This window comes from Corticium candelabrum, chromosome 2 (genome assembly GCF_963422355.1).
Source record: "Corticium candelabrum chromosome 2, ooCorCand1.1, whole genome shotgun sequence".
Taxonomy (NCBI): Eukaryota; Metazoa; Porifera; class Homoscleromorpha; order Homosclerophorida; family Plakinidae; genus Corticium; species Corticium candelabrum.
The window spans coordinates 4086544-4113520 of record NC_085086.1 but is presented as its reverse complement, the minus strand read 5'-3'; the positions used below and the strand labels follow the sequence as shown (position 1 = coordinate 4113520).

The window sequence follows — 26977 nt, the reverse complement described above, 5'->3', positions numbered from 1 at the left end:
GTCACGTGATAGACGTTGAAATCAAGTCTCTCGCTACTTTATCAGCACAGGTTTTTAGTTCTTCTGCACTTGAGCCAGGCATTTGTGACCCTTGGCACAATTCTTCTGCAGTTGAGGCATTTGTGACTCTTGGCGTTTAGAGATGTCAACGAAGCGGTTCCACCAAATCTACGACCTGAAGGAGGAGTTGGGAAAGTAAGAATTTTGCATAGAGGGATTATTGTCTCGCCTCGCTCTATGCAATGCTGCGGTGCTACTAGCTCGATGTCTTGTATGCCAGTTCGCGATTGGCTCGTACGCCTAGTCGAGAACGAACTACTGCGGTTACGCCTGCGATTCCAATTGTCTCTTGTGTCACCTCTAGTCGTAGTTAGACGTCAAGAGCAGATGGGATGTTCACTGGTGCGTGAAACACCATACCTGAAAGGGCAATAGTTTGTTGCAATTTCTTCCGACCGGAGGTAGCGGATGCACGCTGAATGGCTTCTGAACGACGCCATGAAGTCTCACGCTGTCGACCAGGTCACGTTGAAAAATGATTGGTGTCCAATTGGAAGTTGCTGGCAAGTGGAACAAAATGCACGTGCCAAAACACGCGGAGAGCGCGCGAGGAGGAGGACTGGGTACTGTACGAGTCTATTGTAGAGCTAGGAAGAAAGTCAAGAAGCAAGGTTGTCGATGCTAGCGCGCTCTGGTATACCTTTAATTAAGCAGGTATTGAGTACTCGTGTTTCACCACGCGAGAACAGTGGTTGCACATTGATGCTGCTGTGCAAGGTCTCCCTAGCAGTACCGACGTCTCATATGTTACTACATGTACAGTAGTATGCATATGCTTGTATTCTAAGCGACGCATTCTATGGGACACATGTTGCTTAGTACAGTACAACCATTTGATATCCGATGTGTAAGTTTTGTAGTGTGATCAAATAATTGTTTACATATTCGTGTTGGAGTTCTGGAGTCAGTTGAGTTGCATGCTATGACTTCCAGTTCTTGTGTCTGATCATCAGAGACACCAAACTCCATTTGGAAATAGGGATTCTCCTGTAAATAGTTGTCATAGTTTGTACATTGTGATGAGATAACATTTTTACAGTGAACAGTGATAGTTGTGCTGATGTTTTGTTTTTTTTTGTAGAGGAGCTTTCAGTATTGTCAAGCGTTGTGTGCATTTGGAAACAAGCCAGCAATATGCTGCAAAGATTATCAATACGAAACGGTTAAGTGCAAGAGGTAAGTTGGAGTTGTAACTTTGGTAGTTCAGTCAAATACTAGTGTCAGTTCTGGATACTGAATCAACAGTTTTTATTGTTTCTCAGAAATTACAAGAGTACTTTGTTAGGATCCAGCTAGAGAGCATTGTTTTCTGTGTAGTTGTAGTCCACATTTTCTAATTATATTGGGGTTGGGTGTTTGGCACCTTTTATGTACTAACTAGTAACTGAGTGTATGTTTACACTCTTACTTCCACAGTTATGAGCCTTCCTAAAACCAAAATGGAGTTGTTGCAAAGTATTACTAGTAGTTGAAGCTGTGTTTACACCATAGCTTCTACTGCTATGAGGCTTCTAAAAACAATGATAGGATTGTCACATGAAGAATGTGGATGCTATTTTTTCTAAACACGCTACTTGTAAATCAATCTAGAATTATACAAAACGCTTGTCGTTTCACGTGACTGTTCGTAAAAGTCTGTAGAAGTACAGTAACGAGAATTGTGACATATGGGACACAAAAATCGCTCTGTTATGCAATGTTAGTTATGCAATTTTAGATTTCCATAGAGATGTCGTAAACCAACCAAGAAATCAATCATCATGATTTCACATTAACAGTTGCAGACAGGAAAGTTGTGCTGTTTATTTTGAACAAGACCTAGCAATCACAAATATGAGTTTCACTGTTCTGGTAAGAACTCTTTCATGAGCATTTCAATGATCTGATTGGCAGTGTGTCCATTGTCTCTGGTTGCCATGTATGACAAGGTTCAAGTATGTCAAGGAAGTGTAGACGTTCTCTTGGAGAGACCTGCTTAGGCGTACAGCCCCCTTGTTGTTGTTCTCTAGTCCTACATCCACGTCAAGTTTACTAAAGGTAGCAGTCTGGTATGCTAAGCTTTGGCAATCACCATGGCTTCTAGATGCCTCATGAGCCGCGATAGAGGATTGAGTATTTGGGAATGACAAAGCGGTGGTATATTGCCATGGTCACGAGTCTACAACTTACATACTACAGTACTAGCTACACCGTCTACATTATTGCGCTCTTGTTAAAAGTCTAAGGCTTAATCAAAGTTATTCTGCACCTGTAACACTTTGCCCAGTTTGAAAGGGGCATGTCCACTTACTCCGATGTCTTCATGAGAGCTTCATATTTAAACCGTCTGAGTGTTTCTCTTCGTATATTAATAGAATGAAGGCCAATGCTAATTGCCGTTGAGTTTTATTGCACTAGCCTCATTCTGTGAGATGGGAGAGTCAAGTCTTCTGGGAGAAAACAGCATCTAGCATCCTACTTTTATTGCAGAGAGCTCTTCTAAGGCTTTAAAACACAAGATCCCTCTATAATTACCATTCCCGTTTAGTTATCGTGTAGTTACTGGCAAGATAACTGAGGTATGCAGGCAATTCATTTGGTGTAGGTGAAGCTTAGCGCCAATGACATGTCAGCCTGGCGCATCCTCCGTACCTAGCCTGTGTTTTTTAACGCTACCAAAGCGACTGTTTGCCTGAAAGTAGCGCAGCATGAAGTTTCACGATAAAGACTACATTTTGAGATCAAGGTGTATTTCTGGTGGAGTTCCCCCTTTTTAACTTGACATTGAGCACTTGATCCGATCTCAAGTGGCGTAGTTGTTGTGTCATAACTAGTGCTTGTGACAACATGTGTTTAAGTGCCCTGGCAAGAAAATCAATTTGATCGCCAGTAAGCCTTCCCGACTGCACAAAGGTCCATGGATGAAACTACTGGAATTCTGTCTACGCAGGTGTTGATTAATGGAAACGACAGCAGTGTAAGCTCTAAACAATGCAAAGTTTGTTGTTTCAGATGAAACCATGACTACTAGCAGAGTGAGCTCTACCTAGGGAATGAGAAGTGTGCTTTCTGGGTCATGTGATAGAGCAATGAATGATGATAAGTGCATTTATCAAAACTGCAGTGTAACAACCTTAATTTTGCACAATTGAGATTTTAGATTGTAAAATTTCGAGAGTACATGAGAAGGCCTGACGCAGTTTACTTTAACCTCTTACTGCAATGTCTTGATCCCTCTAATTCAGGCTATAGAAACTTCAGTCAGCTTTGCCTTTCGTTTGAATGAGAGTGCCAAAGGCTTTGCAGTTAATGAGGGTTTGAATTAGGTACAGTAATTCAAAAGTGATAAAATATGAATGCCTTAGCATGAGCGTGCCCTTGTAGACCATAGTGGGTGTGGCCTTTGGCATATCCATCTAACACATTATATGGTTATATACGTACATCTGGCCCATTAGAATATGTTTGTGCTACTCTTTAATATTCTTGCATTAGAAAGTTATGAGAGACAGTTTTAATACTTCTATTGCCATTTGTATAGACTTGCAGAAGTTAGAGAGAGAAGGACGGATATGTCGCATGTTGAAACATGCTAACATTGGTGAGTTTGTTGCATACCATGTTGTGGTGCAATCTCTGTAGTGATGATAATGTATGCTGTTTTTCTCTGCAGTTCGTTTACATGAAGTGATCTCTGAAGAAACTGTTCATTATTTTGTTTTTGACTTGTATGTGCTACATGTGCGTGTTTGTTATCTCAATTTGATGAATTTTGTGAGTTAGTGGGTTGGTGGGTTAGCTTTGTCATACTGTTTTCGTAGGGTTGCTTGTTTCTGTGTTTGAGTAGTGGGTTAGTCTTGTTGTCATGTTGTTTTTGCATCTATCTGTATTCGCACTATATTTTTGTCTGCCTACTTGCTTGTGTGTCTGTGTGTCTGTCTGTCTGTGTATCAATGGTAGTATACTTCAAACAAGATCACTGTTAGTAGCTAATAGCAAAACTTCAAGAGTGGATTCAATAGTCCTTATAGGGCCGTTATACCTATCAATCTAATGCACAAAACTGAGTTACAACACTTCTGTGTGTCTGTCTGTGTCTGTCTATGTGTCTGTGTCTGTCTATGTGTCTGTGTCTGTCTATGTGTCTGTGTCTGTCTATGTGTCTGTCTGTCTGTCTGTTTGCCTGCCTGCTTGCTATGTTGTCTGTTTGCCAATACATGTTTTGAATGATTCAAAATAGTATGTAGGGACCAACAACTATACAAGCACTACAGTTGTACAAAATCAAATTGTATGTGTGTATTCTAGATCTGTTAACTGTGTCATTTCTTCTTCAAGGGACATGCCTTATGCGCATTTCATTGTTTTTGGGTATGGTTATATTACGTGCCATAGCTACAGCAGCTTGAGAGCAGCTCAAGTGTGCATGTGCGAGCGTGAGCATGCTTCGTTAGGGGTCCTCCATTTTTTGACATTTTCACCAGCTTGCAGAGCGTACACTAGGAAGCAGGGCTAGCACTTGCCGTACGCTTTTGCACAATATTTATAGATGCGTTAGCGCAGTGCTTGTTGTGGCGTATTCACAAGAAATGCTATTGACAGACCAAACTGCTTGTCCTTCAAAAATTAATTGTTCTTCACAAACTGGTATTAAACATTTTAACAGTATTAAAGACTGTAGCTTATGTATACTTCTAGCAGTCCTTGAATATTCTGGATTCTGGCTACCACATTTGGGTGTGTTGGTGTGCTTCGCTTAGAGGTAGGTGTAGAAAATGTCCACTTCATTCAGTTGAGCCGTATGGCTGCTGCAGTGCCCAAAAGCCAACTAACATGCATCAGAACTTTGTGAACGTGTTCGTGTTTACCAACTCTGAACTTCTTGGCCGTCAAGCCACTGTTAGGAAAGCACAAACACTCTGGAAATCTAGCAGCGTGGAGAAAACAAAGAAGTATATGAATGCGCTACGTTATTGATCAGTCGAAGAGGACCAAGAAAAGCGGGGTGACAGCATATTATGAATGCCGTACTATCAATGCTGTTCAATGCTGAAGGTATATTTGTTGGGTTGCTGATAGAGGCTCGATCTTTCACGATGCTCTTTAATATGTGAAAATTGTGTTGTTGCATGCTAGCAACGTTTTAGTGTATACTTTTGCGAAGGAGGGAGGGGGTAAGAAAAAGCATTTGCCTTGTACACTCGTGAAAATGCTGGAAAATGGGCAAACCCTTAATTTAGAATGCTTCTTGGTATGTAGTTTCTAGTGTTGAAAATGCTAAGAAACAAGTGAAAGTGTACTGCGGTTTACTACGATATCTTTCTTCATAGAGTTGATCTTGTTGTTTCATCTTGTTGACTACAGCAGCTTCTTTTTCTCACAGTTCTAGATAAGATTCCGACTGCATGTAGTCTCCTGCACAGCCTCTCTTAACGGGCACACGAGGAGCGGCGAAGGGGCTGTGCAAGAGACTAGACTGCTTGGGTATGCAATGTATACATGTAGATTGACTTTAATACCAGAACATGGGTTGGAGTACCTTTGTAGTGGGGCATTTGTCTGTGTTACGACTAAATTCTTGTTGTTTTGATAGTGTAGGCAAAGACATGTCATGACCATTGGGTCATATCTGATTGTGTGTCCTTCTCTTATCTTGCACGTAGTTTTGTATTTCTAACCATCTGTTTGCTTATTTGTCTGTCTGTCAGTCAGTCAGTTGGTTTTATGGCTTGTATTTCTCTTCTACAGAGGTGCTGGAAGCAAAGTGCTATGGCTTGTGTGTGTCAAAGGGTGGGGTTTGATCAGCATGTGATCTAAAATGCACAGTCAGAAAAAATCTGTTTTAGACAACAGTATGGACATGACCTGATATAGAGTGGTTATGGGAAGAAATATAATATTACTCATTTAATGAAGACCCTCAGCTGCTATGCAGCTTGAATGTAATTAGTCAGAGCTAGTTAGAAGAGCGTGAGAAGGAGACTGGGCACATCGAGTGGTGAGATACATTGTAAAACTACTGCAATCGATTTAATTTTCTTACTCATTTAGCAGCAGTAGACACGTTTCCTAAACAATCGGCAACCATCTTCTATGCTGGGTTTTAATGAGGAACGAAATCACCGCAGAAACGCCTACTAAGCTGGAACTGCCTATTATTCGAAACTGCGAATGTGTCTAAATATACCTTAACTATACTTTTGCAAAAGTTCTGCATTCATTAGCGATTGCTCTGACACTGCCTACCAATTCGGTCACGTATTTGTCTCCGTCAGCACTATAAAGGAAAATAGACTATCACACGCCCAACACAATTCGACTTGTTAAACTGCCATGTGTTGCAACTTTGGGTTAGATCTGCTACACAATAACTACTCTGCAAGCAAAAACTGTTATCGAGGGCGTGATCAACATACCAGTTGGAAGGCAGACGAGAACACTGCCACATGACGTGTGCGAATTGTAATAATGTCATATGTTTGTTACGTCATATCAGAATCCTGTGACATGGATAATAAACTGTATTACTTATTTGGTCACGTGTTACACAGTAGGCGGAGCGAGTCTAGTCGGTCTGTTGTACATGATATACAGTAGTGACTGTTGTCACTACTGTACGCTAGTGTTTTATGCCTCGAGTAAGCAACTATAGCATTAGATTGGAAGTCTGCAGCAAACAGCAGCTGACTGTTGTAGTACACTTTTTGAAAGCTGGGCAGACTGGCTCCAACATCCATGTCGACATGTTTATTTGCTTTCATTTCTTCTTTTACATGTATACGCTTTTTGTCTGGACCTGATTGTTATGACTGCAATTGTGTGTGCCTATTACTTCCCGTGTCTGTCAGGCTCTCATTTTCTCATACATACAGTACTAAGAAATGTTGATATTATACTTAGTGTTATCTACCTGAATATTATTAGAGTTAGTCTACCTATTTTTTATGTGTTTGGTGTGACTGCCTGATTCTATTTGTATTCTTGGATTTATCTTTGATGTTTGACTATGTTGCTTTGTTCCTTGTTCACTTGCTTACTCACCATTGTTCTGTATTGTTTGTACTGTCAGCTTGCTTAAACTTGCACCAAATTTGTTTGAATTTGTATGTGCTTAGTGCTTAGAATTATTCACTTTTAGTGATATAAGTTGTTTTTTGTAAAGGGTGACAGGTGGCGAATTATTTGAAGACATTGTTGCACGAGAATATTACAGTGAAGCTGATGCAAGGTTTGCTCACTGCACTACTACCAAATGAAAAGAACTAAATTAATGCCAGTGAAGTATAAATAGTAGTTGTGCCTATCTTGTGGGTCCAGATGTGCGCATGTGCATACTTTGTGTGTGTGTGTGTGTGTGTGTGTGTGTGTGTGTGTGTGTGTGTGTGTGTGTGTGTACGTGAACGTGCATGCATGCATGCATATGAAAATGCATGTGTTGACATGCTGGCGGATATCTCTAAAATGGCGAGTTGCAGCTCTACCAAATTTTGCTTGTGCACACTAGTCTGATTATTACAGACAGCGGTGTTATCTTCTAGAGTTTTCTTTGGGACAATGAGATTTCTTGCCGATTTTACTTACTCCGTTATACTTGAATTTGTCTAGAATGGTGCATCTAGAATCTGAAATGCTGTTTTTTGACCTCGGGCACTACACATGAAGCATCCCCAGCAACGTGGAGAAAAGCAAGATTTTTTTAGTATATCCAGGTTCTTCAGAAATACAGCTAACCTTTGTTTGGCTGTATATGCTTCAAATAGATGCTAAATTTGCTACATCATCAGAGCGGAATAAAAGGAAATTTTTTGTCTGGACAAACAGGTTTGCCAAAGCCATGCCCATTTAGACCACGCCCATTCTAACAAATTTTGACCCCACAAACAACACTTTATTTCTATTTTTTGACATATATATACAAAGCATGACAATAACAGGAACAATTTTGAGACAACATACCTGCAAAGCGATCTTTTATTGCGTTACAGTAAAGTAAAGAAATTATGGAACCTCAAAAGACAAACTTGAAAGTGCACTATAATTATGTGAGACAATAGCAAAACATTAACAGGGAAACCTAGCACAACAATGTGCAAAATTGTATTCAGTCAGACCTTCTGGAAAACTATTTGTAGACGCAGTCTTAGAGGATTATGCCACACGTCCCAGTCATCTAAACTAAAGCTGCTAGTGCTATCGTCTTGGGTCAACTCTCCAGTTTTCCTTGCTCTGTATTGCTTTCTGAAACCTTGATTAGGACAACAGTTGGTCTTGCATCGTTCCCACCACAGCTGAATAGCGGCGTCAGCGTGAAAGTCTTGAATTGATGGTCCTTCATGGTATACTTCCATAAGGTCAGACAAGGTGGTGTTGCTCATGCTGGTGTGCCAGTCTGTCTTGATCAGTTTCAGCGATAAAAACATCCTTTCAACATGTGTGGTAGTTAAAGGGGAGACTAATACTATGTCTGGACAGGTGTGAGTTATGTACCACACAGACTCATAGCACACCTTGCTGATGTGCAGATATTTTCTAGCATAATGGACTACCTCCTCAACATGAAGAGCAAGAACATTAACCCCTTTGCTTTCTAATGGTTTGGCAAAACGAACAGCAAGAGTTTCTACAGCTTCTCTAACCTGTGCATTATCATCAATGTTTTTGTCTTCACTATCTTGCTCAGAAGTTTGAACGTTAGGTTTTGTTTGCCATGTTTGGGTGTCAAGAAAGGCAATTATATGACAAAGAAGTTTTGGTGTCACACCAACGTAGTCACTCCTTCATTTTATTATCAAGGCATACTAAATCGGTATTCACCTTTTCTGCAGTTACTTAGTGTGCTGACAGAATAGTTTGCCAAAAGGCTCTTTGAAAGAAACCGTTTAGGATCTTTCCAGAAGGACTGGAATTTTCAAAGAAACACCAGTCACTGCTATGGCTTTAACAAGTTTGACAATGACAAGAAAGAAAACATTCACAAATCAGGATGTTTGATTACAGTCTTGGGACAATGTTTCTACCAATTCATGTCCTCATATTTGGTGCTGTGCTACACGCATTCTAGGTGAAAATTTATATTTTACGGCAACTAGTGTCTCAGTAACCTGTCTCACCACTTCACACAAAAGCTTACTGTCTATGACCCCATGAGTGTGTACTTTGGAAATCTGTAATATCTCTGCTGTTTTTTGGACCTTGGTGATGATCTCAATGGTTAGAAACCACCAGGTCTGGCATTTGTTTACTAAATTATTTAAGCCTTTCCTACAAAGGAAACCAAAAGATAACACTTTTTGCATATCAAGGACATATTAGCCAAGTAGAGTGGTTATTATCCAATTATCCTGTGAGATCAAGGGATCATCAACTGGAACCACGTAGGATAATTGGTGTAACATGCTCTAATAAGCACCCCTGGTGTGACCTCTACCTCATTGGTCACTTCCCAGTTCAGCCTTACTGGGGATAGAAAGATAGTAGATGTACATACCCCAAGAAAACATACTCTCTGATAGTGCACATAGTCTGACTTATGAGTGTCCGAATTATGCCATTTGGGTGTGACCGTTCCAGTAGCCAATGTCCTGACAACACAATATATGGCTGGACATGGACTTGTTTTGACCAGACAATGTCCAGTGTCCGGCGTTATATTCCCCTCTGTACAGTAACATCTATTTCATGTAATGGCTGCAACATTTTTGAATGAAGTGACAGTGACCAATGGTGATGTTGAAATAGGTGCATGTGGGATTTTGTGTTGTCTCTGCCCTCTATTTGGGAGTTTGTGGTTTTAATTAAGGTTTCCCTACAGCAATCCGTTTTGTTTGTTTTTTGTGGAGTTTGACATTATTTTAGTATATCAATTACCAGTATGATATAGAAGAAGGTACAACTACAATTATACAAAAAAAATTAAATCTATGTGCAAGTACCAAAAGTGACATGTCAAGCAAAATGTGGAAACAAACATGGTGTTAACACCTGCACAGCCATGGATACTCACTTGCAGCAAGTATGTACCAAAACTGGAGTAGTAGAGTACTAAAACATTTTTCCAGCAAGCTGTGGAAGCATGCTGTTAATATCTGCATAGTCATGGATACTCACTTGCAGCAAGTAGGTACCAAACCAGAGTAGCAGAATATTAATTAAAACATTTTTCCAGCAAGCTAGCTTGTGTCAAGCAAAATGTGGAAACATGCTGCTAGCACCTGCACAGTCATGATACTCGCAGCAAGTATGTACCAAACCTGAGTAGCAGAGTACTACAACATTTCCAGCAAGCTAGCTTGTGTCAGAAGACATCGTGTTTTGCAATTTTGGTCAAGACTGGATCGGTGAAATAAAGCAATTTAATGGGCGATGTATGCAACTCTACCATTTAAATCAACAACTACTATGTTTGGTTGCTGTGGGACCAAATATGCGTTTAGCATACATTTGCAAGAATCTGGTTGCGGAATTGATTACACCAGGGGAACCGCCTCCACTTGACAAGCATATTGATTAGCAGAACAGTGCACATGCACTCACATACTCCACCAGCTCATTTTCCCGTAGATGTAGAGGTGTTCTTAGCTAAACACCCAAGCGGTCAATCATTCCAGTCACATTGTCAATGACTGTTGGTGAGACATCTAGCATGTAGTCACCCTGCTTGACCACATGGCCATGCCAGCTTTCTTCAGACAGCATTTATGATTTGTTGCATGGCACGAATGAATCGTGCCTGCCACCACAGCACCGTCAGTTGGTTGTCCTCAAGGTGTACGTTCGCAGCCCCTTGATACCTATTTGTATTCATTCCAATTGATGTCCAAATGTCTCGAAAGCAACCAGTTGAAGATGTTTTTGGCAAGATTGTTGGGAACTGCAACATCGCAGAACTAAGCAGTGGCTAGCCAAGCAGATAATGATAGAAAGCCAACTCGTTCCCATACTGCAACCAGATTCTTGCAAATGTATGGTAAATGCATATTTGGTCTCACCACAACCAAACATAGTAGTTGTTGATTTAAATGGTAGAGTTGTGGATATGGCCTATTGGTCTGACCATAGTGGAAGGTGGTCAAGTCACTGACTGTTTTAGCTAGAACACCGAGTGTACTAAGTTTATTCTCATGCTACAGATGCATCATCAGGCCTATTTATGTTGAGATATGCATTTCTACTAGAAGGCATATTGTAGTATATCTATTGAATTCTTTGGTTTATTAAGACAATACAATCACTAAAGTGTTTAGTGTATGTGTTTTAACAGTTGTTTGTTTGCATTAGTCACTGTATACAGCAGATACTGGAGAGTGTTCAACATTGCCATCAGCATGATGTAGTACACAGAGACTTAAAGGTGAGTTTTTAGTAGTTAAGGAACTATGTATGCACATAGTTCTTGTCTTGTAAAGGCAATGATAAAAAGATAGCATATCAAAATTGTACAGGGTTATGGTCGTTGTAGTAATTGTAATTGAAACAATCAAGGTGATTGTTAAGATTTTCTGTTTTTGTTTGCGACTGTGCAACAGCTTACAAAATTTCCACAATTGCTACAAACACATTGTTTGACAGATGACTGATTTGTGGGTTGGAAGCAACCTGCTAGACAGACAGACAAGAAGGAAACAGACTATGTTAACACAATAGCGTGTGTGTGTGTGTGTGTGTGTGTGTGTGTGTGTGTGTGTGTGTTCATGTGTGTGTGTACATGCGTGTGTGTGCATGTGTGACTTACGTAGAAAACAATATATTTACATTTGAGTTTCATCGTTGTCCTGCAGCTCTGACGTCTCACTGCCAAACTCTGAAGCAGAGAAATTAGCATATGTCCTATACATCAATAGTGTGTACAGACACAATGTGATGTATGTTGAGCGTCCATGCAGTTCTTGCAATGTACCTTTTATGTTTCACGCGGCTGTCAATAAAACTCATAACGTCAGAATAGGTTTAAGAAGTTGGAGGTGGACCTTGGCTGCCAGAGGGGCGAACTTTGACCTTTATTCAGTTCTCTCACATACAATACCTGTCTCGAAGAGATCTCCATTTCTTTTGGCATCACTGCCAGTTGACACCAGCCTTCTCTGAGACGTTTTTCAGGCATTCTCACGTGTTTTCAAGTCTTTGTAGTCCTTGCAGTTTACCTTCCAAATACACTGGTACTTGCGTAAGGCCTTAATCAGAACCTCTTTGTCACACTTTTCATCCATTGACAGAATGCTCATATCAGTTAATTTGAATATTTGCATTTGCTGTGATTGGTCAGCTACTTAATTTCATTTTTGCTGAAATGGAAACGATGTGCAGTTTTGACGCTGGGATAGAACTGGATTCTATGCGTGTGTCACCTGTCCGTCACGTCGCATAGCATGAAGGCATTCACAATATGTTGCAGTCTTTTGATGAGAGCAGACGCGAAGCGACATAACGGAATGGACTGCTCTCCGTTGCATATTGTGAACCCAGCTTTAGTGTCTTGCTAAAGGCTGCTCTCTTTCTGTTTTATAAATTTATCTATATATACTGTTTTCACAGAAAGGCTATAGGCATCCAGAGGAGAATGTAGGTTGCGATCTTTGTGAATAATTGTCTCGCTGTTGACATTAGAGCTTTTCTAAACTTTTTACTTAATTGGGAAGTTAGCCAATGACTGAAGAACAGATATTGCAAGTCAGTTATAGCAATAGTTCACTTTACGGCATTGTGTGTTACTTTGGATTGGTTTGAATGTTAGGTAATTTAGATAAGAAACACTAAAGATTTAATAGTGGAAGGCAGCAGAATCATAAAGGCCAGTACAAGTTGATATGATCTGTCTTTCGTTTACTGGCAGGCATTGTGTTTTTAATGTTGTATAGGTAATTCATATGCAGAAGATACTTAGAACAACCCTCTTACAAATGTGCAATTGATCTGTTCTTAGTCTAAAGTGTTTTAAATGCCGTAATTGTGTGGATGTAAAATGTTTTCTGGGTAATACTGGAGTGAATGCAGGTTTTAGCAGTTTGCACATCATGAGTATTTGTGTTCTGTTCTTTGTATTCTTCTTATTGGTTGTATTTTGTTTAGCCAGAGAATTTGCTATTGGCAAGCAAGATGAAAGGAGCAGCGGTCAAACTGGCTGACTTTGGTCTTGCAGTTGAATCTTCAGGAGATAGCAATGCCTGGCATGGTCAGTATTCATGACTTTGTCAGCAGCTATGACTTTGACGGGTTATTGGTTCCTTGGTGATTGATTATGTATAATGTAACATGTATAAACAGCAACATATGCATTACTTGTTATGTATTGCAAGCCTTACATGTAATGAAAATGGCTGTCAAAAAACATTTCGGAAACAGCAAATTGGGACTTTTTCTTTTGTGCTTTTTATCTAGAATAGATTCAAGTGAAAGAATCAGTGGAAGGTACAGTCGTGATTGATAAATGGCATTAACAAGTATCAGTGCACGGAACAACCCCGTAGTCTATCTTTCAAAAGTACCTGGATAATCCCAAGGCACAAAACATCAGCGAAAACGATCAGTTGTCTTGACTTATAGCTGTTATCGAATGTGGATGCTCACGCTGGGTTACTTGCATTGCTATCGCAAGATTTCACGACAAGGACCCCTTTAGGTGTTCAACGTTCTCTTCCCGTCGTAACAACGCTCAGCTACAGGTACGGTAGAGTAAATATGCTCGTACAACTTGTCAGAGTGCTTGTACAACTTTTGCTGACTGAAATACTCGGAACGATGAGTACGAGTAAGCATCTGGCAAAGCTTTAAAAAGCCTAAGTCAGCCTACCGTCAACCCCACCTACTGCTTGTCACGAGAGCTGACCTGAGTCGACGAAACTCATATTTCATGCAACCGATAGACACCCTCACAAGCAACGGTTTGGTGCTGCTCTTGAGGCGCAAAACCATCTAGACATAAATCGTCTTGCCTGTACCCTAGACGACAATAAATTGCCTCCGAAACAATCAACGCACACCTGAAGGCCTGAAGATTCATACAAAAGCGCCCATACTTCGTAGTGAATGTACTTACCGCACACCGTGCATTTCAAGATCAGCCATTTCCACCCGTTTCATCTTCCTCTCCTGTGCAAAAGAAATCACGAGACCAACACAAACTGCTGTTAGCAATCGACTAAGATACACTGCATCCTATGCTGATCGAAACAGGGTAGCTGGTCATCTCGTTTCCTGGGACGAAGTTCACGAAGTGAGGCGCCATGGCGGTGACAGCATCAAAGCGCGTCCACTTCCGCCCCTCTCCTACGAAAACTCATCCTGTGTTGCATCCTACCTATCTTTGAAATTATGCTCCAAACCTTCTTTTCACTACACATTGCGACAATGGAGAAGAAAATGCTATGGTGGCTACACAGATTATAAGCAAAGTAGTTGTCATATCTAGCACCCGAATACGGGACATTGCAACACAATGAGATGCATATAATCCGGGTCTTGTTTTGAAAGAGAACGCGTGAGCTGTTTCCGTAGACTGTATAGTCTGAGAGATGTTATGTTGTGTGACTAATGTTTGGTGCAGGTTGGTTGGACTGAGCAGGAATACTATTACTTGTTCTCATGACAGTCTATTACTGTGTGACTTCAAATTGCTTTATAGTACAGATACCGTGGCATACATGGAGCAATTCGAAGTCACACACTGTGGGTATTATTCACATACAGTAATATACTGTTACACAGTCTCTTTTCATTGGTCAAATCATTTTGTTTATATGAGATAGATATCATACAATTAGCAACAATGCTAATAATTAACAAGAATGGTCTTTGACTCACTATTAGTTGGCTAATACTATTTGCCATGAAAAATGAACAGATTGATAGTGAAGGAGAGCTATCTGTGTCTGTCTGTCGTGTTTGCTAATCACATTAATTTTATTTGAACATTTATTTATCATACATTTCCGCAATGCAAATAGCTATATATATGGTGTACAACTACTGTCAATGTTTGTGAACTACTAGTAAACTAAACTCGAAACAAAACTTAAAGGAACTAATAAAAACTCTAAAAGCGGCTATTTACTACATGCAAAGCCTTCAGTGTCAGCTAGTGGCTAAAGAACTGAGTGGCATAAAAGCCACATCTGTTGTCTCCAGTCAGGGAAGATGACTTCTTAGAGATGACGTTGGCGTTGCACTTTTGGAGTTGGATTGAAAAGTGTTTGCTCCAGAAGTTGATAAATTCTGCTGGATTAAGTCTTCCTACTTCATCCGATGACTTCTCTGCTATCTTTTTAAGAATCTCCATCCATCAATCCCCATGCGCCAAAGTGTTCCATTACTAATGGAATTGTACGGACGATTGGACCTCCTGGTAATTGTTGTGTGTCGTATTTTGCTCTTCCCGTGTCTGCTCTCCTCTCTGTAGTGGCACCAACAACATCTACGGGTGGGCAAGTGAGATGTCAAGATCGATGTTGTATTCAGTGTCGGAGTCGAAAAAGACAATGTCTGGTCTGTTGTCTGTAGTAGAGTACCCGTTTCTCAGCTCCTTGCAGTGATGTCTGCGAAAACAATCTGACCAGGTTGATGAAATTGACTCATGAGACCATACGAGCCCACCACCTGTCTTACAAGGTAACAAATGATAACCACTGTTGTCTACATCAGCACCACAGTTGCATGTCGTTGTTCAATTGGAGAGAGATATGGGCAAACTCAAACGAAGGAAGGAAGCTAAGCAGAATTTGCAAGAACTAAGCGCGAATGCTTTTGACGTGAGAATTGCATTTAACCAACTCCATCTCCCTTTCGTTTTGATGAGTGAAGGCAGGCTGCATGTCTAGCAGAATTATCCAGTAGATTCTGAGCCTTCGAAGCAGCAGCAACTAAAGATAACTGATGTTGAACTGTCTCGACACTTGACAAGTAGTCAGATATATGCTTTCCTGGAGGGACAGAATGTACTAGAACCTCGTAATTGGAGAGGATGAAGAAATCGAGGGTGTCTATGAGAGGTCATAAATCAGGAAACCGGAATGGCAGATTTGTTATAGCATTAGCCCAGGATGCAACAAACGCAGGTCTCACTGAAAGTCAAGGAATCATTTCAAAAACGACCCAGTCTGATAGTTAAAGATGCTTGACACTAAAACTGTCAGCTACCATCTCACAACCTAAGAGTTGAGAAAATGTTTCCTTTGTCTTAGAGTCATGGATTGTGGAGGCAGGAATCAGTAACTCAGGTTGGAGTGTCCTGGCCAAGTGATTCAGGCTGGGTACATGACAGCATCGTAATAACAACATAGCACTCTGGACATAGTCCAATTTTGCAAGCTGATTGCACAGTGAAATCTTTGATTCAGCTTTTGTGGTACGAGAGGAAGTGACAAATGAAGCTGTACCAATCAGAGAACCAAGGAAGATAGCTCCTTCGCTAGACATGGGAACTCCATCAAACCCTTTGACAACAGTAGAGAGAAAATCTCGCCCTTTTTGTCGGCTATGATCAAATTGATAGCTAAGAAGGACTTCTTCAATTCACAAAAAGCAGCCCAAACATCTTCTGCCTCATCCAGCAAAATACATCATCCAGGTAAACCAGGACTCTTACCGAAGGTGGGAATTCTGAACCTTAGTTTAAGGCTGAGTGAATGGCTGTTGCAAATATGACAGGTCCCAAAGGATCTCCATGATAACTCCTTCCTCAGATGCGATTATAACAGGAGAGGTACCTAGCATGAAGATAAGGGAGCTGGGTTTGCCATACATTTGAATCACGTGATTATGCATGTCCGGAAAAGATGAGATACTTGCACCATAATCTGGTCTCTGTTTTCTGACATCTGTTTTCATTGCTATCCAGTTGAGATTGAATTCCAAACAATACTTATATGATGTGCTATTAACTCTGTGCCACATCTTGTTGATACACCGTGTTGAATAGGACCAAAGAATCAGTAAACTCGTTTTTTGAAAACAGATAGTCTTGGCTGTAAGTCGACGATTGGATTCACCTATGGCAATGGGTCTTACATTGTCATTTGGCTTGGGCAGAGTGATGAGTCGTGATGAAGAAAAGAAGGTGACAACTGCATCAGATAATATTCCCTTGGCGAAAGCTGTACAGGCAGAGTCCGTCTGCAGTTTCATCATTTTCCAGCAGCACTTTAAAATGCTCAAAACGCCAGCCGCTGGGACAAGCACTTGATCCTCTTGGAGCTTGTGTAATGGCATCACAGAAAAAGACCTTGACAAGGTGATTGACTCACAATGTACATTAGGTAAGAGGGGAAACCATGATGATCTTGGTGGGTGTTTTGAGGCCAACTTTTACGCTGTATCTTCAGTAAACGGAGCCAAACCATTGCTGGTTAAAACTCTAGACAAACGGGACAACTCCACACCTCACCAGCTGCAGCTCTTCCTGCATTCTTCCCAGTAGTAGATGGTTTCTTGGGAAATCCCTTTGCAGACAAATATGGTCTGACCTCAGGAATTGGTGATAAGCAGCCTTCACATGTTGTAGACCATGTTTCCCACGTGTGAGGAGCATACAAAACAACAGCGAAAGCAATTTCTATCCCAACTCATCTTAGGGATCAACGTGAATTTTTTGAAGTGCTACGGCACAACAGTCTAGAAAGCATGATTTAGTTAACTGAAGGGTGGACAGTTTGGACGGCTGTTGGTGGATCGACGTTGAGTATTTCGTCCACTGTAAGATCTCTGATATATCTCCACGCAGCAGATTCTGGATTCAGATGAATATCAGAGGACGCCATGGATATTGATAATGAACTATGTATGAGCGGAGTATAGGCGGAAGAATTTTGACAATAGTTCACGTTGGCTACTGCAGTATTGCTGGTAGGTGTCGAAGAAGCACACTTCCTCTGATCTTGATGAAGCCTGTGGTTGTGAGATCTGCATTGAGATGTATGTTGACCTGGTTTTGGAAACCAGTTTCTGCAGAAAGAACACCGTTGAAGACGCAGGTGAGAGTTGAAATCGTCTGGAAGAAGACTGGGATTGTGAACTTGACGGATGTGGCAAAGAACTCACTGAGCAGTGTCGGACACTTTACAAAACTGATGTGGACAAGATTCAGAACAAGACATCAAGCGAGAAGCGCAAAAAAGGCAAAACGGTGAACATACGGGTCTGTCTGCTTGGCCGTGCTGATGTTTGCCACTCCAAGTATCATCTCCGCCAAATTTAGCTTAAGCACGTCGAACCAGTGGAGGTCAACATTGAGGGTGTCGTCGTCTCTAGGAGTTCTGTTGGGATGACACGATTTTATGCCAATTGGTTTCGCCTTGACTTGTGTTTAGATTTCACCCCTTGTGTTCAAATTTCTCTTGAATGGCGCATTACATCTCTGCCAATATTTTGCCAATATTTAAATGCCCATCCGTGACCTTGGACGGTACGCATGGAGCGTGTTGTGTTTTCAAAGTGATGACGTCCAATGGGACTGTCGAAATGCCTGCATTACGAGATGTGATGTGACGTGGTCATATATAAAGGGGAAGGGGGACCGATTATTTGAGTGAGTAAGCAACTCAACGTGTCCAAGTTTCTGCTGCCTGGATATATAACTCTGAACGGGAAACTCGCTGCTAATTTCTTGGAACAGGACACTTGGTTACATTTTCATTTGTCTTCAATGAGATATTAACTGACAATCAATAATTTAATCAGCCTGGGTGAAGAAGGGATCTCATCTATTATTTTTTAGAATATGGATGTCTGGGACAAAGAAATGATTCTTTCCGCCTATAGTGTCGTTATTAGTGCAAAAGCCATAAGCAAGAAGAGACTACCAGAATGCATTGTAGAGAATCTGTCAAGAAAAGACAACACAATCAATATTTGCAACTTTCTGAAACTGTTACAAATTGAAGATTTTTTTAGCATATCAGAATGTCAGGAGAATCTTTTCACAGCGGCTATTTATATTATGCTATAGTTTTGGTCTTTCTTGGTCTGTGGTGACTAGATAACATAGTAGTGTATTTTGTTAGCAGTTTAAATTGCACCTTGTTTTGTAGTGGACAAACTATAACAGTATCTAGTCGTCTTCTTGTAACAGTCTTCTTGATAGTTTTGATGCATTCGGCAGATCAAATGGAATTACTGTTTGTGAGACAGCTAATTTATGCTAGCAGACCTTGCATGGTACATTTAGGTTTTGATAATTGGGTTTGGAGATTTTGCTAACATGGAGGCATGTTGTTTCTCTGGAATCTGTGTGACTTCAAATACTAAAATTGACATAAATCTGAGAATTTAGAATGTCAAGTTATTGTTTGAGTATTGATCAGCTTTATCGCAGCTTCCTCCGGCTGCTCGTCTTCTCGACCTGATACTAACTAAGGCTTACCATATGAGGCACAACATAAATGACAGCTCCACTTCTTACCATCACAATGATATCACCCCACCCATGCGTAGACAGACGCTGCATCTTCTCTCTTTATATGCTTGTGACCAAAGTGCAAAGAAAGGTTACCATCATGCCTATGGGTTTGCTACAGGTAAACTGGTTTATCCTTTTTGTCTGAATCTGACTTTGATGAGTTTAGGAAAGCTTGTGTGTCTAAGAGTGTGTTTACACCAACATCTGGACTAAATATGATTAGGCTAATTATGATTAGGCTAACATTAGCACAAACGCGTTCACACCACTAATGACGATTAGTCACACGGGCACATGAGCGTAATTAGCCTCAACAATTTTCATCTGTCATATCCAGCAACAATCCATGCAAAATGTCTTGATGAGTCCAGTGGTTTAGGTTTTGAAAAGGGAGACATTTTGCTTGCTTGCTCTGGCAGCTTCTCCGGAGACCACAGGAATTTGTCACAGGCACATAGTACACGTCTGCTCTTTCGTATACTTCGGCATGTTGTTGCTGCGTTTGTAGCATCGTCCAAACGTACGACATCACGTCAGAAACATTGGTGGCATGATCTTCTTGTATACTACCTCACGTGCCAAAGTCACATGCAACCACTAACACCAACACAGTTGTAATGCTGCTTTTTATGGCGTTCAAATGGTGTTACACTAAGACCATGAACAGTGGCGTTAGTGCACTATTCCAGCACTAATCATGATTAGGTGTGAACACACTCTAAAATGATATTAAGCAGTCTGAACACACGATAATTATTATTACCATGGTTTGTGATACAGTACTTTAGCACTTCTTGGTGTTCAGTTTCGAATTGTTGAGGCTTTTGTTTGATTTCTTTTTCAAGTCCCGGCAGTATGTCTTTGTGAAACCGGACAGAGCATAGCTTGAAGGAAGTGTTTGCTTAGTATCTGAAATGTTCATGAAGGGTAACATGTGAAGCTTTCTCACTATGTCAATGACATTGTGAAACTTGCTGGTTTGGCATTATTATGGCCAGTAATTACATTTAGACAGTAGCTATTAGGTCCTATGTATAATCATGTTTTATCCCAATGACTGAAAGTGTAGAACTGCACATTTGTAGTAAGCTTGTATTACCAGCCATATACATGTTATGATGTATGATCATGAGTAGGTGCTCTCAACATTCATTGATTTTGTGAGACTTTACTGAGGTTTATGGTAAGTTGTAATGGAATATTTAGGAACTCATCTCCAAGCTGAGTACTATTACTTGCAACTTGTTAGCTGTTGACTATTTGTACAGACATTTTGTGTTATATTTGATTGGAGGTTGTTTACAGGTTTTGCAGGCACACCTGGGTATCTTTCACCGGAAGTGTTACGGAGGGAACCATATGGGAAACCAGTAGACATGTGGGCTTGTGGTGAGTTGAGCTAATGCTCATTATAGGTTATGTGTATGACAGATAGACAAATCAGTTGAAATGTATATTTAAACGTGGCTGAATGGCAAGTGGACAGAGAAACATATAAACTCACCATTAGTTAGTTTAATAAAGAAGGAATGCCTGACAGACAGATCTGAGAAGCACCGAGACTGAAGAGCTCGGCATGTGGATAAGCATGCAGAAAAAAATGTTGGCATGGAGTTATCTATGTACCATATTTCCTTGAAAGAATGCCACCCTTAAATACATGCCGCAGGCTCCTGCTACTAACTCGAATGAGCGCCGTCCTTGAATAAATGCCACAAGACAGGTAATTGATATTTATTGTGCATATCGCTCGCATGCTTGAATTGTCTGAACCGCTCGGCTGAAGTGCATTTTAGCGACCGAAGAAGTGTAGCGACCCGAGAAGCATCATACGAGGCTGCCTAAAAATTAAAGTAGTACAGTACACGCAGTGCTTTGGGAAAAGGCAGGCAGGACGAGGTACGAGATTATAGGGTACGTAACTGAATGCCGAGTGGCAAAACGACAATTATCTTCAAAGACGACGTTGTGCACAGAAAAATACAAAGGAAGAGGAAGAAAGATCATGCTCTGACCATGCAGATGTGCGTATTGTGTGTGTGGTACTTTACATGAAAATGACATTGAAAGAACGCCGCCTCTAAATGAATGCCGAAAGAATGCCGTATGGTCCAGCCTTGCAAAATGAATAGACGCCATGGTGTTCTTTTTAGGGAATACGGTACATGCAGTTGTTTGCTAACACATGAAGACTTAACTGGTTATGGTGCAGTGTAATGTAATGTCATTATTGACCATTGGTTGTGTACGGTACTGTTTTGATGTTAGGTGTTATATTGTATATTTTGCTGGTTGGATATCCTCCTTTTTGGGATGATGATCAGAATAAGCTGTACAGTCAAATCAAGTCAGGACTGTTTGATGTATGCAATATTGTGCAATCTGTTTTGGTTTAGTTTCTTGTGCATTTCCAGATGTATATGTACTTGCTTGCTTGGTTGTGTATTTGTCATAATATTGTGTTTGTTGCTAACAGTAGAGGTTGCCATGTGCGTTAGAATTGGTAATTAGAATTGGAAGGCTCAGTTTTACGGCTTATTTCCAAATTCTTTTTCTAATTTTGCATAGATGATGTTTTTCATGAAGTGGATGTGACTTTGTTATGTTAACAATGATGGTAGTAAAGATCGTGTTTGCATGCTTAAGTAAAGAGTTGTTGGATGGTGTATTTGCTGTTTTTGTTATAAACTTACAAGGCAAAGTGTAGATTTAGACATAGATAGGATATCTACTGACACAAACCATTGGACCTTTGGTGCAATTTGGGCTTGTTCACACATTGGGTGCATTTCTTTATTCTCTACCTAATTCGGTTGAGCTCACCCTAACTCCACAAACTAGTTTTGCGAGTGATGCAGACCCTGACACAAGAGTATATATGTAGTTTGTATGGCCTAGTCTAATGCCATTCTGAAGCTTATGGGGAGCAGCATTACATTGGTCGAAGTAGCGTCGTACCAGACCCTCTCGTGCTGCCGTGCCCTGTTCCCGTATAGCACGACAACTGGTACAAGGCTAGGTCGAAGCATGTAACACCTGCATGTGACAGCAAGGATGTTGGTTTCACGTTTTGGAACTGTTTGTCTGCTTTACATTGCATAAGGTCTATGTTTGCTACCTCTTGAAGCAGAAGTGTTCTCCATGTCATCATCAAATGGGCTAATGGTACCCTCCACACCAGGGACTCCATCTTTGTACGTGGATCCCAGATGTGGACAGTATTGCTTGTCGCTCGTGCAACAATGTTTAAAAGTAAACATTGTCGTGTGCTGCATGTGACTCACAAACCATAGTTAGCAGTGTGAACACCTTGGCCCTAAAATTTACGCTACACTTGTAATCACAAGTACTCTATGATTAGCGTAGTGGTGGTGTGAACACGTTCTTTAACAGTAGTATTCTTTTTTCTTGTTTCTAATTAACCTTTGTAAGTGTGGATGTCTTAGTTATGTAAGGTGGTCAAATGCTTTTGACTGGTATTTTGCTTGTCTCTCTGGGTTGATGTTGTAGATAATATTTGCATGGACGAATAAATGTAGAAAGTGGACTATTCAATGGATATATGGATCACTTTTAGCTATCGTGCTTTCTTAAGGAAGGATTTCAATCTGAGTTGAGTAGCTCTATCTGTAACTTTAACCAAGTGTTTGTAATTTTTATTAGTTTGACACTGCCAATTTTGCTTTTATGACTTTCCTACATGACAGTTGGGTGAACTAAAGAGATTATAGTGTGCTGGATAATTGTTTCTTCTCTCTTAGGTACTTAGGCTATTTGGTACCTCAACTGATAGATCATTTCTTTACCTCATTTATATAAGCATCTCGTTTCAGTTGAGTTTCTAAATGTTGTGAGTTGAGTCGTGCTGGTTGGCCAAGAAATTCTTGCTGAGCTACCACAATCTGGCTTGAGTTAGCTTTGTTGTGTAAACACTAGGTTTCTAGCTGATGTGTGCTCATCCTCAATTTTTGCAAGATGGTAGTGAATACTCATAATGGTTTTTTCAAATCTTCTGAGACTCTTCCTATTCGACTGTTGTAAGGAGAAGAACCTGTTTATGTGTCTTTAATCCACCATGCGTATATTAGCTCTACGTATGATGCATATTCTGTAGTTTGTGCAAAAGACACTCTCAATAATTGAGAAGGTAATGTGTAAATGGGGACTGACTTGTTTTCTGGTGCATGTTGACTTGCTATGTGTACTCATGTAAATAGGGTATTAGTCTTTTAGACCATAGGATGTCCATCGTTAAAGATTGAATTTTCGGATGTAGTACTGAGTAATTATGCTATTAATGTTGATAACTCTAGCAGAAGCATTAAATAGAATTATGTACTCGCCTTTGATACTATTAGCTGTGTGTGTCGAATTTTTTAGTGTGCTTTACTGAGGCTTTTCCCAAATGGGGAATGAGGCCTTCTTTATTTTGTAGTCCCACGGCAAAACAACGTAGGCTTTAAAAATAGGTCTTGACAAGAGAATCTGAATGATGTTAGTTACACGTCCCAATTTGCCTCCTATGTTGAACTAAAAATCATTGCTTTTCAAGGACTTTGAAACCCCGGTTTCAAAGTCAACAACAAGGAGTGTCTTTCACATGACGCAACTGGAAACGTTTACTGGTAAGTGGTACTTGTGTATAAATCCAACTCAAGTTTCTAGGCAGAAGAAGCAGTAGAATGCTACTGAGACTGTAGTCTTGATTCATGCACGGGTCTCTTCTTGATTCATGCACGGGTCTCTTCAAGACAGCAGGATATACTCTTGTGCATTCTACCTACTCGCTCCGCAAACATAAACAATGAAACAGAATGTTTACAAGTTATTTACTCGTCTTTTAGTTTGTAGTCACACGTTCTTTTGCTTGCCGTACATCCCATGTACAGTAGTACTTCACTGCACTGTGTGCATGGGGTGGGCATTTCCCGAGCAAAGAGCACTAGTAGCATAGCTGATCTCATTTCTGCCACTCTGCTGATGCCTGGTAAGAAATGGAGCTCTTGCCCTTTATGTATGAGCCATAAAGAGAAAGCAGCGAGTCTGACTCTGGTCAAGAACACAAACGGATATCTGGTACACTTTCTACTCTTACCACTAAACGCTTCTCATTCGTGGGGGGGAGACACACCATTTGTTGACTTTGAAATCAGTGACATCATTTAAAGTGTAGGTTGTTTTTCCGTGGGACTGCCCGTTTAGGCATGTGCAGTGTAATGGAAGAAAGTACACAGAGTGTAAATAGTGCAGAATTTTAGTACATCATTGTCAGTTAATGAAGTTGTATGTCAATAAACATTTCGTTGATTGGTTTATATATTTGCCTGTTTTGTATGTATTTAGCTGTTCATTAGCTTTATGTTTGCGTTGGTGTTGCTCTGACTTGGTTGTTTAACAACTGACTAACTCTTCTAGACAATGCAGTAGATTCATTATTTATTAGCTTTGCATCGATTAGTATTTTTTATGTATATACTTGGAACTTTGCAGTTTCCATCTCCAGAGTGGGATTCAGTGACAAGTGAAGTGAAAGTAAGTGGTGCTTGCTATTTTGCTTTTAGTGTTCATTTCATTGTAATGTATCTTAGTTGTATTGTACATTTGTATTGCTGGTGATCTCTGTCTTGCCTTGCAGGCGCTAATCAATAGAATGTTGACTGTAAACCCATCAAAGAGAATGACTGCTACTGAAGCATTGAATCATCCTTGGATCAAGGTAGCATTCATAATGTTTCATGTTGTCCTTCCAATTTTCTAATTTATGTTTAGCTCCCACCTTTGTGACACATTTCAGATTGTTAGATTACCAGTCTTTGTGTGTTTAGCCGTTTTTATGTTCTCGGTTATTGATGAATCTATTTGCTTGGATGCTCACGTTGTTGATTTCCCAGCTCTTTTTGTCTATTCATGCACATTTGTTTGGTTGGTGTGCTGTTCTGTTTCATCTGCATGAGTAGCACGGTTGTAATTATTTTGCTAAGGTTTCTTTAAAATCTGTGAGTTGCCTTGCAGCAGAGAGGCTGTTCTCACAACTTGAATTTGTCTGTTCACATTTCTAGACTTATTATTTGATCTATGAAGATGAAGCCACCTAGGTTATTGTTGCATATAGCAGATGCTGTTGTTAGGTAAAGTTAAGTGTTACTAGTAGTAGGCCTGGTCTGGAATGATATTCACGTTCAGTGCAAACTTGTAGACTTCTTTTTAGCATTTTAACAGTGCATCAACATTGCCTCATGACTTGTGACATGAACCCTGCATTATTATTAGATAATTGTTGCATATGTTATAGTTTGAACATTGTTGTATGCATACTATATAGTGATACAGTTATCTATCTGTATACAGCCAAACAATTTGATACTATTTGTGTAAGCTTCTTGAAGGTCACACAAGTTTTATGACTTGTCTCTTCCCTATTGTTTTTCTAGCAACGGGATCGTGTGGCTTCAACGATGCATCGTCAGAGTACAATTGAAGGGTTAAAGAAGTTTAATGCTCGTCGCAAACTGAAGGTGTGTTGGTTTTGTTATGTTGCTTCTGGGTTTATGAGTCGTTGTCACTTGGTAACATAGAATAGGATATTAAAGGTAACTGACGATGAAAAGAATTGAAAATTAGTTTATTGCATTGTTCGTTAGTTCTTAATGTTCTTATGCCCGGGCTACATTCGTGAAGATATTGAGGTGTAGGCGGGTACATTCGTGAAGATATTGAAGCGTAAGCGTACCCACCGTGATGTCGCAAGAGGAACGGGAGTGGCTAGAGCACATGCTGGCAATAGAAATGTCTGATGAGATAGTATACCTCTAGTTGGCTGCTGGCACAGTAATGTGCTCAGAAAGAAAGTGTGGCTTTGATTCGCTTCTTCAGCAATGCCAAGATGTCAAAGAAATGAGCAGCAAGAGGAAACAAGCGAGAAATCGGTGGGACGGGCCAACCGTATCTTCAGACCCGTCTAATGCGTATTCTCAGCCGGAATGTTTTGAAACGAAGGATAACGTTAGTGAGTCAGTTACTATGAGGCTTTTGGCTTTTACCAAGGTAAAAAGGAGACTGAAGCCTGAAGCATCAAGCTGTGCTGGCGATTTGTGTACTAGGAAGCCATTGAGAGAATTGCAATGTGAGAAAGTCAACAAATACAGAAGGGGAGAAAAGGCTGAAAGAAAGTGTGAGAAATGAATGGTAAGTCATGTAGAATTCTAACGATAGACTTGCTTGTGACGATTTTTGCCAGTTGATACTGCTACAGTGTGCAAGAGATGAGCTTCATTGCATGTGCAGGAGATATGATTTAGTATACACAGTGGCAGTATCATCAACTCACAAGACTCCATGTGCTGGAAGTGGGTTGGAGAGAACATGAATTGTACTGTCATCCATACTCACTAATTAATTGAATTGTGAATTGATATCAGAAATCCAGATCTAACTGGCTTCTTTTCACCTTTTTCATTTTAAACAAACAATATTTGAGAATTAGTTATCCATGGTCAGAGCCAACAAGATTATGAAGTCTCTCTTAATTAAACCGGCTTTAATGATTTATGATTA

General features: G+C 40.3%; 1 protein-coding gene across 1 annotated transcript; it reads left to right on the top strand.

Annotated features, from left to right (window-relative positions):
* LOC134198142 (calcium/calmodulin-dependent protein kinase type II delta 1 chain-like) lies at positions 1 to 26128 on the top strand. Its single transcript, XM_062667480.1, has 13 exons — positions 1 to 50; positions 112 to 195; positions 1142 to 1236; positions 3581 to 3640; positions 3713 to 3767; positions 7202 to 7267; positions 11317 to 11389; positions 13105 to 13207; positions 20729 to 20812; positions 21692 to 21786; positions 24914 to 24955; positions 25059 to 25139; positions 25855 to 26128. Exons 2-13 carry the CDS (start codon positions 143 to 145, stop codon positions 25996 to 25998), a joined length of 951 nt encoding a protein of 316 aa, XP_062523464.1. The 5' UTR covers positions 1 to 50; positions 112 to 142; the 3' UTR covers positions 25999 to 26128.
* Positions 26129 to 26977: the final 849 nt, after the last annotated feature.

What these genes read in the sequence shown, in the direction of transcription:
- LOC134198142 (XM_062667480.1), top strand. Translation starts at nt 143, where the DNA reads ATGTCAACGAAGCGGTTCCACCAAATCTACGACCTGAAGGAGGAGTTG. An exon ending in AGTAGACATGTGGGCTTGTG is followed by an intron (nt 20,813 to 21,691) that starts GTGAGTTGAGCT and finishes TTTTGATGTTAG; the next exon opens with GTGTTATATTGTATATTTTG. An exon ending in TCAAGTCAGGACTGTTTGAT is followed by an intron (nt 21,787 to 24,913) that starts GTATGCAATATT and finishes GGAACTTTGCAG; the next exon opens with TTTCCATCTCCAGAGTGGGA.